We start from the raw sequence: 10,752 nt of genomic DNA, 5'->3' as shown, positions 1-10,752 counted from the left end.
TGCATGGGAGGAAGGCAGGGGGAGGTGGCGCCCCCTTTCCTTTATCTCATGAGGAGGGAAAGGCAGGAGGGACCAACCCTCCCCCTTTCCTTCCCATAGGGCCGGCGGTTGATGCGTTCCCCCTTTGGCCCATTAAGCCCATATGAACCCCTTTCGGTGATCCGATGACTACCGATACCTCCCAAAACTCTTCCGTTGTCCAAATATCATCGTTCTATATATCGATCTTTACCTCCGGACCATTTCAGAGCTCCTCGTCATGTCCGTGATCTCATCCGGGACTCCGAACAACATTCGGTCACCAAATCATATAACTCATATAACACTATACCATCAACGAACGTTAAGCGTGTGGACCCTACGGGTTCGAGAACTATTAGACATGACCGACACACCTCTCCGGTCAATAACCAATAGGGGAACCTGGATATCCATATTGGTTCCTACATATTTTACGAAGATCTTTATCGGTTGAACCTTATGACAACATACATAATTCCCTTTGTGTGTCGGTATGTTACTTGCCCAAGATTCGATCGTGGTATCTTCATACCTAGTTCAATCTCGTTACCGTCAAGCCTCTTTACTCGTTCCGTAATACATCATTTCGTAACTAACTATTTAGTCATTTTGCTTGCAAGCTTATTATGATGTGTATTACCAAGAGGGCCCAGAGATACCTCTCCGATACACGGAGTGACAAATCATAATCTTGATCCATGCCAACTCAACAGACACCTTTGGAGATACTTGTAGGCCATCTTTATGATCACCTAGTTACGTTGTGACGTTTGGTAGCTCACAAGTTATTCCTCCAGTATCCAGGAATTGCATGATCTCATAGTCGAAGGTATATGTATTTGACATTAAGAAAGCAATAGCAATAAATTGAACAATCATATGCTAAGCTAATGGATGGGTATAATCCATCACATCATTCTCCTAATGATGTGATCTCGTTATCAAGTGACAACACATGTCTATGGTTAAGAAACCTTAACCAGCTTTGATCAACGAGCTAGTCTAGTAGAGGCTTACTAGAAACACGATATTCGTTTATGTATCCACACATGTATTTAAGTTTCCGATCAATACAATTCTAGCATGAATAACAAACCTTTATCACGAATAAAAAAATATAATAATAACCATTTTATTATTGCCTCTAGGTCATATTTCCATCATTTACAACTATGTTTTGTGATACTTCTTGTTGATATGGATGAGTATAAGAAAAGATAGCCATTTGTACAATCATTGATTCTGCGCACCATTTGGCACCTACCACATGCATTTGTCATCAGCACTAGACACTCGGTAACATTATTTGTTAAGAAACTTAGAACGGAGAGAGCATGGATGAAATAGAGAACTTGGGGGGAGAAGATGGAACGATCATCACGTTGGGTTTAGCATGGGTCCGACTCACTTCCAAGGCCATGTCCCTGGAGAGTCCTAAATGCACGAATAAAGAGTGTGGTTTTAACACGGTTTAATCCATAGAATCAGCTCAAAGTTTATTTTCAAGGCCTACTTTATGTTCCAAGTTTCTGTTCAAAGCTGCACCGAAATTTGCCGATGGGATATGTAATCAGCTCCCCACCACAATAACCCATATAGCGCGCCGAATGGTCTGAATTTAAACTACTAACCTGCTGTAAGAAGGTACTCCCTACTGCTAATGAGATACTACAAGTGCTCTTCGTCTTCAAAAGATCGAACAGCAGAGCTTGACCTGTGTGAGCACTAGAGATTTCGGTGGCGAATCCATATAACCGTGGGCGGTCACTGTCGCAAACAAAATGCACTCAACTTTAAGCAAAGGGGAGGGCAACAGATGCCACCGCTTTCCTTCAGTCAAACAACTGCTTTATAGCAAAGGAATTGTTGGGTAGAATGTCACACCGGAAAAGATCTCGAAGCTGCTTATCAGACGTTACCATTTTTACCCGACAAATCTTGCCTCAAAAGTTGCATCTCAGCCGACAAGAGTGTTCATAGTTCATGCAAACTAACGAGATTGGACCATGGGTGCAGTTCCTTTCAGAGAAAGCATAAGAGAGCACATTTTCAATTATTCTAAAATCTTCAAGTCATCAAGCTCCGTATAATAACAAGCTAACTATGGATTGAGTATTCCGTCAAGGACACTAGTGTCAAAAACGCTCTTATATTATGGGACGGAGGGAGTAGAAAAGAAGAACACATTTTTCATATCTAAAGCGAAAGTTTAATCTAGGAAAGCTCGACAGTAATAAGAAGATAACACAAGTATTTCAAATAGCAACTGCCAACTGAACTGTAGCACTGTACATAACAACTCAGGTTACACGTGGCATCATCACCAAGCTTGGCTATTGCACAGATCACTGAAAAAACTGTGGCTGGCATTCAGAAACCGTGACACATGAAAATCTCCGGAAACCCTTCTAGCAGGGCAGCAACAAAGGGCTGCACCTGCACATCAGAGCAGCTCACCAGGGTTTTGGATATCACCTCATACCTTACTCCTGTACCTGACCAGCTTCGCCAGCGTCTCCTGAGCGGCCACCGTCTGGGCGTCGCCGTGCCCGAGCATCACTGTCCGGATGCTGATGCAGGTCCGGCACAGCTCCTCTCCGGTGTCGAACAGCCCACCGCGGAGCAGCAGCTTGGCCCTCGTCTCGAGCAGCGTCGCCTTGAGCAGTGTCACCTCCTGCCAGATGAACTCGTCGACGCGGTGGTTTGGCTGCAGCTTCTTCCTCCAGGACAGCGAGCCGCGGTTCCAGTCCTGCATCCGCGACGTGTAGGACTTCTCCACCTCCTCCAGGATGTTGGTGCACACCTTGAGCAGCTCCAGGGCCGAGCCACACCGCGAGAACGTCATGAAGGCCTCGATGGCCAGGGGCAAGGCCGTCTTCCTTATGAAGAGCACCATGTCGACCGCCTTGAGCTGAACGGCAGGTGGCTCAGACTTGAAGCCAAACACAAGGAATGCACTAGCCCACAGGTGGTCTGAGTACGCCGAGGGGTTCCCGGCCCTCATTACACCATTCACGGCCGCGGTGGTCGGTGCCAAGCCTCCCCTGATCTTGCCAAAGAGCTGTGTGATCGGGTGGAACTGGATCCAGCAACCAGGATGCCGGGTCGCCTTTCTTGCCAACCCGAGCTTAACAAGCAAGAGTGCCGACTCCACCTCAGCTTTTCGGCCATTAGGAGCAAGAAAGCAATGTGTGCCACATAGAAATGCAGTCTTCAGGGATTCACCCCAGAGGTGAATGCTGCCTTTCATCGGTAGCTTGCTCGCCGTGGCGGCCAACAGCGTCGACGACACGGGTGCAGGAGCTAACCAAGAACCGGCGATGATCATTTTCGACGTCAGGTGTCCTCCTTTTGCGCGGTCCATCAAGGCAAAACAGAAGACCAGGACCTTTATCAGGAAGGAATTGTTACGGCAGAAGCCGTCGTCGTTGGCATCATGCGGGAACAAATTCTCGTTCAACGATATTCTCTCAACAGCCTCAAACAGAGTGGAAGGAGCGATCATGAGCTCAGAAAGCAGGGAACCCACGACCGACAGACCAAAGCTCAGCCGGCCCAACCGCTCGTCCAATTTCCTGAGCACTTCCGTTTCGTCGGCCGGATAGTCATTCTTAAGCTTACCCTTCATCAAGATCATGGCATCGATGTAAGAGAGCTGCGGCAGCTGCATCGGCTCAAGATTCATCACGCGTGGCAACCGTGTGGTGATAATGACATTCGTCGCTCCGGTGTTCCTTGGGATGAAGTCATGGAGGTCCTTGCCTTCCCACCAATCCCTCTCGTTCTCAAGGTTGTCAATGATAAGCAAGTAGGGCACATCCCGGAACAGCTCTCGCTTTACCCTCTGAAATGCATCGATCTCCTGCTCCTCAAAGCTCCTGATCCTACCCCTCTCCTTCTCAGCCTCAGCACTGATATCCAATCCCAAACTCATGGATAAGTTGAGTATGTTCTGCCTCATGTACCGAGCCTCCCCTCCAATCCACAGCACCATCTTGTACCGCTGTGAATACCGGTAAGCAAACTCCAATGCCAGTTCAGTCTTGCCGATACCCGAGGAGCCATTGATGCAGACCACACTGGCACCGCCGCAGCCCTTGCTGTTGCACCTGAACCTTGACCTTCTGTGCTTTGATCTCTGCTTCTGAAGACTTCTACCTTTCCCCGATGACAGCTCAATCACCGGATCAATCCAGGCCTCCAATGTCGGTTCCTTGCATTTGCGCATTTCCAAACTGATGTACTTGGCATTAGATGTCCTCACCGTGTCACTCTCCTCATCAGCAAAGCCGTCAGACACACCGCTGGATCTTTCATTTGTAGTGGAACCCCTTGAGCAATCCAACACTTCTTGGATATCTACCGAGGATCCGAAGAATATCCCCTCGATTTCGCTCAGCTCTTTCTCCCTTCCCACGAAATGCCGGTTACGTGGGAAAGGTATGCCTCCAGACCCCTCACTCTCCTTCTCAGCAATGTTCTTCCGGCCAAGCTTAGACTGCAGCAGACCGACTGTCTTTGACACACAGCTTCTCCAATTGGTCTCATTTGCCTCGAGCTTGAACTCATGGCACCGCATTAACCCTTCAAATGCTTCCTTCCCTTCCTTGTCCTCCAACTTGCCATCAAACAGCCCGGCAATCTCCGACGGCTCGGTGTCGAACAGAATAGGGATGAGGTTCTTCTTCTGAGCAAAGAACCTGATCTCCTCGAGGCTGAAGGGGTTGAGGAAGCTTGACATGGTGACCACCACAACGCCGAACGCCACGGAGCAAATAATCCGGTCAGCAATCTCGTGAATCTGGGTGTCGGAGTACTTCGCCCGGTCAGCCACGAAGGAGGCGATGCCCTGCAGCTCCAGCTCCGCCTTGAGCCACTTGCAGAACCTGCCGAGGTTGCCGTTGTTGTGGTAGCCAATGTACACGTCGCAGCTCCGGAGCTTGGCGTTGGACGACGGCGACGCGACGGGGCCCCTGGTGAAGGACACCCGCGGCACGGGGAACGAGAAGGACACGCGTGGCGGCGCCCCGCCACAGCCGCCGCCACCGCCGCCGGCGTCTGAAATCTTGGCCGGGTCGATGCCGCTGGAGTCGTAGCGCTCGGACGGCGGCGTGCGGGACGCGCTCGGCGCGTCGGTGTCCTCCGACTGGGACCCGTTGGAGCAGGACGCCGGCGACTGCGCCGTGGTGGTGGTGACGCTGGAGGCCTTGCTTTCCTGATGCAGCTGCCGCTGCGGCTGCTGCGCCGGCGGCTCCGGCGGCTCGAGGACCCGGGGCGAGATGTACGGGGACTGCAGCGCCGACACGAAGGCGGAGGACGGCGGCGACGGCGAGTAGAGGTGCGGGGTGAAGGAGATGGCCGGCGAGATGGGGTTGGACCGGTCGGAGCTGCTGCTGAACCCGGCATTGGTCCTGATGGTGAGGGGCTTGGTGGCGACGGGGATGTCCTTGGGCACCTCAAGGAAGCTCGGGGCTTCCTTCTGCTGCTCCATCTCCATGGCTACCAAATCACAACAAAGCTTGGTGGTTTTGCTGGAAAGCGCGGCATGATCTGGAGCTCCTCATGTCCCTACCAAAGATTCAAAAGAAAAGGGAATGATAAGAACAGATTCTTCCTCATAAAAACCAGAAAGAGAAAGCATTTGGTCGCATCTCATTCGAAAAAACAACACAAAAAACACTGTTCTAGCAACCTGCAGCAATCTGCAGATTCCACACTTGATTCCATCCAAAAACGTGTAAAGGAAGCGAGAGCTTGAAGAAGCAGTTCAGGCAAAAGAAAAGAAACTTACTGATATACCGAGGTAGTATCCTTCAAGAAGAATCCAATGCCAATACCACCACAGAAGGAAAACTGGTGGATACTCTTCCCCCCTCTCTTCAGAGCATAGCACTTGCTGAACTGAAGCTTCAAGGACCAAAAATGGGAGGGGGGCCTGGAGCCGGATTTGAAAAAAGTCCTAGCTTTCCGACTCGAGCACCATTGAATGGATGGGCGTAATAACTATGCTCCCTATCTCCGTGATCTTTGTCCTAGGACTAGGAGGAGGAGCGGCCCATTGGTGCCAAGAAAGTACAGCCTCAGTTCGGGGTCCTCTCTTGAGATGACCACCAACCCCTAAAATAAACCGGAAACCAAATGTGGCATCAAAAGGTGCAGGCAAACGTGGAGCTACTAGTGTCTCCTAGTAGCAGCACCAGTACTACCAGTGCCACTGCCACACAGCACAAAGGCCAGCGCCATTTCCCATGGCGAGAAATACAGTACTCCCAAGCCATCCTGTCCGTCCAATTTCAAGATCACAGCCATCTGCTGGTGCTCCTGCTAGGAGTTTTGACCATGTACAGCAGCACTGGATGCGGCAAAGCAAAGCGTGATTCTCGTCTGGAGCTGTGCTTGGAGAGATTATTATACGTGCTGGTTTGGGTGGGCCATTGAACAGTGGCATCTGGCTGCCTAATCCTTTGTTTTATGTGCTCTGGGTGGTGCCCCCTCACTGTTTATTTTACGATGTCCCAGGGTTAGCCATGGCCACGGCGCTAAACTACTCCACTAATCCAGTCCGGTGCAATGCCTATGGGAAACCCTAGACCTGGAGTACCAATGGAGTACTGCTCGGCTGAGGGAGGGGGAGATCCTGCAGTGGATAGAGCACAAGAAGACAATGAAATGGTGCAGGCATGGCATGGCCTCAGCCTGTTGTGGCATGGAAATCTGGACCCACGAGAGAGAGAGGGAAAGACCAGTCCAACTGCAGCTGCATTCAAATCAAATCCTACCATTTCACCAGGAAACAAATACTCTTTCTCTCTCTAGACTAGAGTATTGCAAAGCAGAAGAGACCTTTCGCGGTTTCGCCCTCTCCACGCGCACAAGTGAACAAAGCAAGCACACAAGACGCCCTTTCTCTCTCTAGCACATGTGGGAGGGCAGATGTGGCAGGCAGGCTGGTTGTGCAGCCATTGATGATTTGATTCTCTCCGGCTCCTTTCCAGGGTGAAGGTGACTCACATGTTGACCGACGGCGCTGATGGATGGATGGATGGCATCTCCGTTTCTACTGTTTTCTTTCTAGGGCTTCCCTTGGCTGGCGGCGGGAATCTCGAAATAGATGAGGTTGGTTCCTTCGAGCGGGATGCATGGGCTCGACTTGAAAACTCAAATCGTTTTTTAGAAAAGAGTACCTGCTGGGCTAAGTAAATACACTTATTACTGTACTCAAGATCTCAACCAAACCAAAACTGATAAAGCGTTTTTGTACTGCCTGCAGTATAAATGAGCCGTCAGAACAGTAAGCTATCCGGCGTTACGGTTCAGGTTAAAGAGTACTCTCAGGGCTCTAGTAAAGGATGAACAGCACATATCATGAATCATGCGCAGGGGGGCTGATCGTGCGTCTGTTCATCAAACAATAAGGAATAGGCTCCACATCACATACTACTCCCTCCGTCCATCAATGTTAAAAACGATCTTATATTATGAGACAAAGGGAGTATCATTTATCTAGAGACATCATCAATACGTGAACGAAAGTTGTCTGAGCCTCATTTTTTCTAAGAACAAAATTTATTGCTTTTGGCCTCCAGTAAGCCCAACAAGTCACAAACAGTTCATCATTATATTTCGACAAAGTGCAATGGCTCACCAGACATAATGATAAAAAGAAGCAACAAAGCAATGCCCACATTGCCTAAACCTCGACGCGTAAGAGCATCTCTCAAGAAATAGTTATTGAGAGCCTCCCAAAAAAATTGTGTATTGGGAGGCTGAGAACTAACCTATCCCCTAATAATTTCTAAAAAAGTTATTTGCTACTTGTCACCTCCATTTTGCATACAAAACACTGTTTAAACTTCGTTTCAAATACAATGACCCTCACAAGCTTGTGCACAATACTTAGTTAAGCAGCAAAAAATATATAATTTAGTGACATGAACAAACATGACATAAAGTTAACATAAGTGACGCAATGGGGACATAAATTACTCAAACGAGTCAAGCCCTCCTGTACTTCTCGTGAGGGCCATAGGTCACCACTCCAGGTTTCAACTGCATTGTATCAGGTGGGGATGGTCCAAGGATAGCATCATCGTCGTCGCGAACCTCCTCTATGGACTTGCCCTCCTTGGCGACCTCGACGACCTCCTCCTTGGCCATCGTCGTGGCCGTAAAAGAAGGCAGAGGGACCGGTGTGGCCATGTAAGAAGGCGGAAGAACCATAGCCGCAACCACCGCTAGAAGGGCCTAAGTAACGAACAATTGGAGACCTATCTAAGGGCATCTCCAACGTTGACTCCCAAACTGGACACCGCATCCGTCCACATACCAGGGGGCAGTCCGCAGACACTGATGTAGAAGTCGGCCATCCAGTCGTAACCGCATACATTCCAAGTCGGATCTCAACAAACTGGACAAAATTCGTGCAAACCGGATGATTTTCATATAACCGGACAAAAACATTTATATTTCGGACATATACTTCAACCAAACTATAGCGGACATATTCTAACCTAGTCTATCGCCGGACATGGTGGATCCCGTTTCCCATGACATGTCGTGCCTATGTTCGGCATCAAGCTCGTTGGACCGCCCGGAGCCCTGAGGGATATGCTTCAATGGGAGGGGAAGAGTAGCCTCCGCTTCCATGAAGCATGGATCAGGGTTGGTTTTTGGTGCGGGTGAAGACGGTTGTTGTTGTGGACAACGCCCCTGCTAAGCGGGCAAGTCACTGGCTGTGTAGGTCGGCGAGGCATATGTGGTGGCCTTTGTGGGATACAAGCGGCGGCGACCTCCCATGGTATACTTTTCCTCGGTGTTGCCGGGGCCCGCGAGCGTGGCTGACACAAAGTTGACGATGTTGATATCAATGACTCAATCAAATTCCTCTGCCGTCGTGTCAACCTCTACGAACATGGCTTTTGTCTCCGCCTGCCAGACGTGTTGCCGCCATCACTCGCGGCAGATTTGCCGATGTACGGCATTAACCCATCTGGACGGACGAGGACGACCTGGTGCCGGCGGTGTCGCCGGCTCCGAAGTGCTTGCCGGCAAACCAACATGTATCCGGCTGGCTCACCTGGCCACCCAGGCGGCTGCAATGCCAGAGAGAGCTCTTTCTTCTTGTAGGAGAGGTCGTCCCACAGGGCTTTGGAGTCCGAGGCCGTGACGGGTGTGGTGCAAGGAGGAGATCGAGAGCGGATGTGTGGTGTGATGTGGTGTGGTTCTTGCCTGACGCTAACCACATTTAAATAGCGGGTGGATGTGAGGCGTCAACCGGCGAGGTTATTAATGTCGGACGACACAAGGACATATGTGTGGCGCTCGGGGCGCCGGAATAGGTTCCTCGGTACACGCGTTGGTTTAATGAAGGTAGATGGGCAGACAGATGTCATTTCAGTGCGAAGAGAAGGCGTGCGCAGCTGGCAACACTCACAGCCTGAGTGCCACTTGAATGTCGGCTCTAGTGAGTAGTCACGTCCGCTCTGGGCCGACATGAATCCGGCGCTGACGCTATGGCGGGAAAGAGGGGTTTTGGGTGGGCTAGAGTTGTCGGACGGTTGCGTACAACAGTTTGGACTCCCGTAAAAGCCCCCCTCCCTCCATCGGTTTGCTTCCGGTTTACGAAAAAAAAAACATCCGGACCGGCCCATGAATGGATACAGTCCCGCGTTGGATGGTAAAGCACGTCCGGACCACGCGATTCAGATTGATGCGGGCGGTTTGAGGGCCCGCGTTAGAGATGTCCTAATGTCACAATATGGGGAAACTATGACTCTCACCCGTATATCGGATTTGATGGTATTTCTATCTTCTACAAAAAAAAATTATGTTAGAAGTGTATCTGTAGGGCGTGGAAGAAAGAGTTTTCTTCAGTGGAGGTCAATTTGTTAAAAATATGCTTCTGATGATTAATGTATTAGCTAAACTCAAGATTGCACTAGTTCACAAGCAGTGTGTTTTCACTTTTTCCCTGTGAAATACAGTGGGCTCCCATCGTAAAGCACGTCGTTTTAGTTACGGGCTGATGCTACGATTCCACACTGCATGTGCGTTTTCTACTGGTATGTTGCTGTTTAGCAGTTTAGCATAGCTTCTACTCATACGTGATGCAACAGTATGGGTGCAGACCATGTGTCCATGGGCAGGCACGCTCTCATATGCAGGAAGAAAGTCTATGGATCAATTATTAGTTCAGTCCAAGAGAGTAGGCCCTAAAAACAAGCTCCCCTGTGTATAATTGAACATGGCTGCATCAGGCATATGCAATGCACATCACCACATCACTGGCCTGATATTTTGCTTCCCGTACCACTGTGATCCAACTAGCAATTGGCAACGGTCGTCACATTTTCCGGCTAGTTGAAATTAATTAATTGGAAGACATGGTTATTGTCCCAAATGAAAATAAAAACTCTTTGTAGCATTTGTGTATATCCCTATCACATTTAGAAACAATCCTTTTTGTTGCATCACATGAAAGGTTCAATCAATCAAGCCCTCCATCACAGGTGACTGATCACCTGTCTCCAAAGTCCAAGCTAGTTAGAACTAAGCTAGGACACCAGATGCAACCTAGTACCACAAACCTAAGGCAATTCGAGCTAGTAGCAGTACTACTACTAAGACGCTAGGCCACCTTTACCTCGCATGGGGTACATAATTACTGACTAAAGTAGGCCAATGAATTTTGCAAGCCCAATCCCTTCAGACGGTTCCAACTCCATTCTAACT

General features: G+C 49.5%; 1 protein-coding gene across 1 annotated transcript; it reads right to left on the bottom strand.

Annotated features, from left to right (window-relative positions):
* Positions 1 to 2,272: 2,272 nt before the first annotated feature.
* On the bottom strand, positions 2,273 to 6,210 carry LOC119337849. Its single transcript, XM_037610079.1, has 2 exons — positions 5,813 to 6,210; positions 2,273 to 5,589 (listed from the first exon to the last, which is right to left on the bottom strand). The coding sequence occupies exon 2, from the start codon at positions 5,516 to 5,518 to the stop codon at positions 2,498 to 2,500; it is 3,021 nt and encodes a 1,006-aa protein (XP_037465976.1). The 5' UTR covers positions 5,519 to 5,589; positions 5,813 to 6,210; the 3' UTR covers positions 2,273 to 2,497.
* Positions 6,211 to 10,752: the final 4,542 nt, after the last annotated feature.

The sequence above is a fragment of the Triticum dicoccoides genome, chromosome 7B (assembly GCF_002162155.2).
Source record: "Triticum dicoccoides isolate Atlit2015 ecotype Zavitan chromosome 7B, WEW_v2.0, whole genome shotgun sequence".
Taxonomy (NCBI): Eukaryota; Viridiplantae; Streptophyta; class Magnoliopsida; order Poales; family Poaceae; genus Triticum; species Triticum dicoccoides.
Note: the sequence above shows the minus strand (reverse complement) of the source record. Positions and strands in the feature narration are given on the sequence as shown.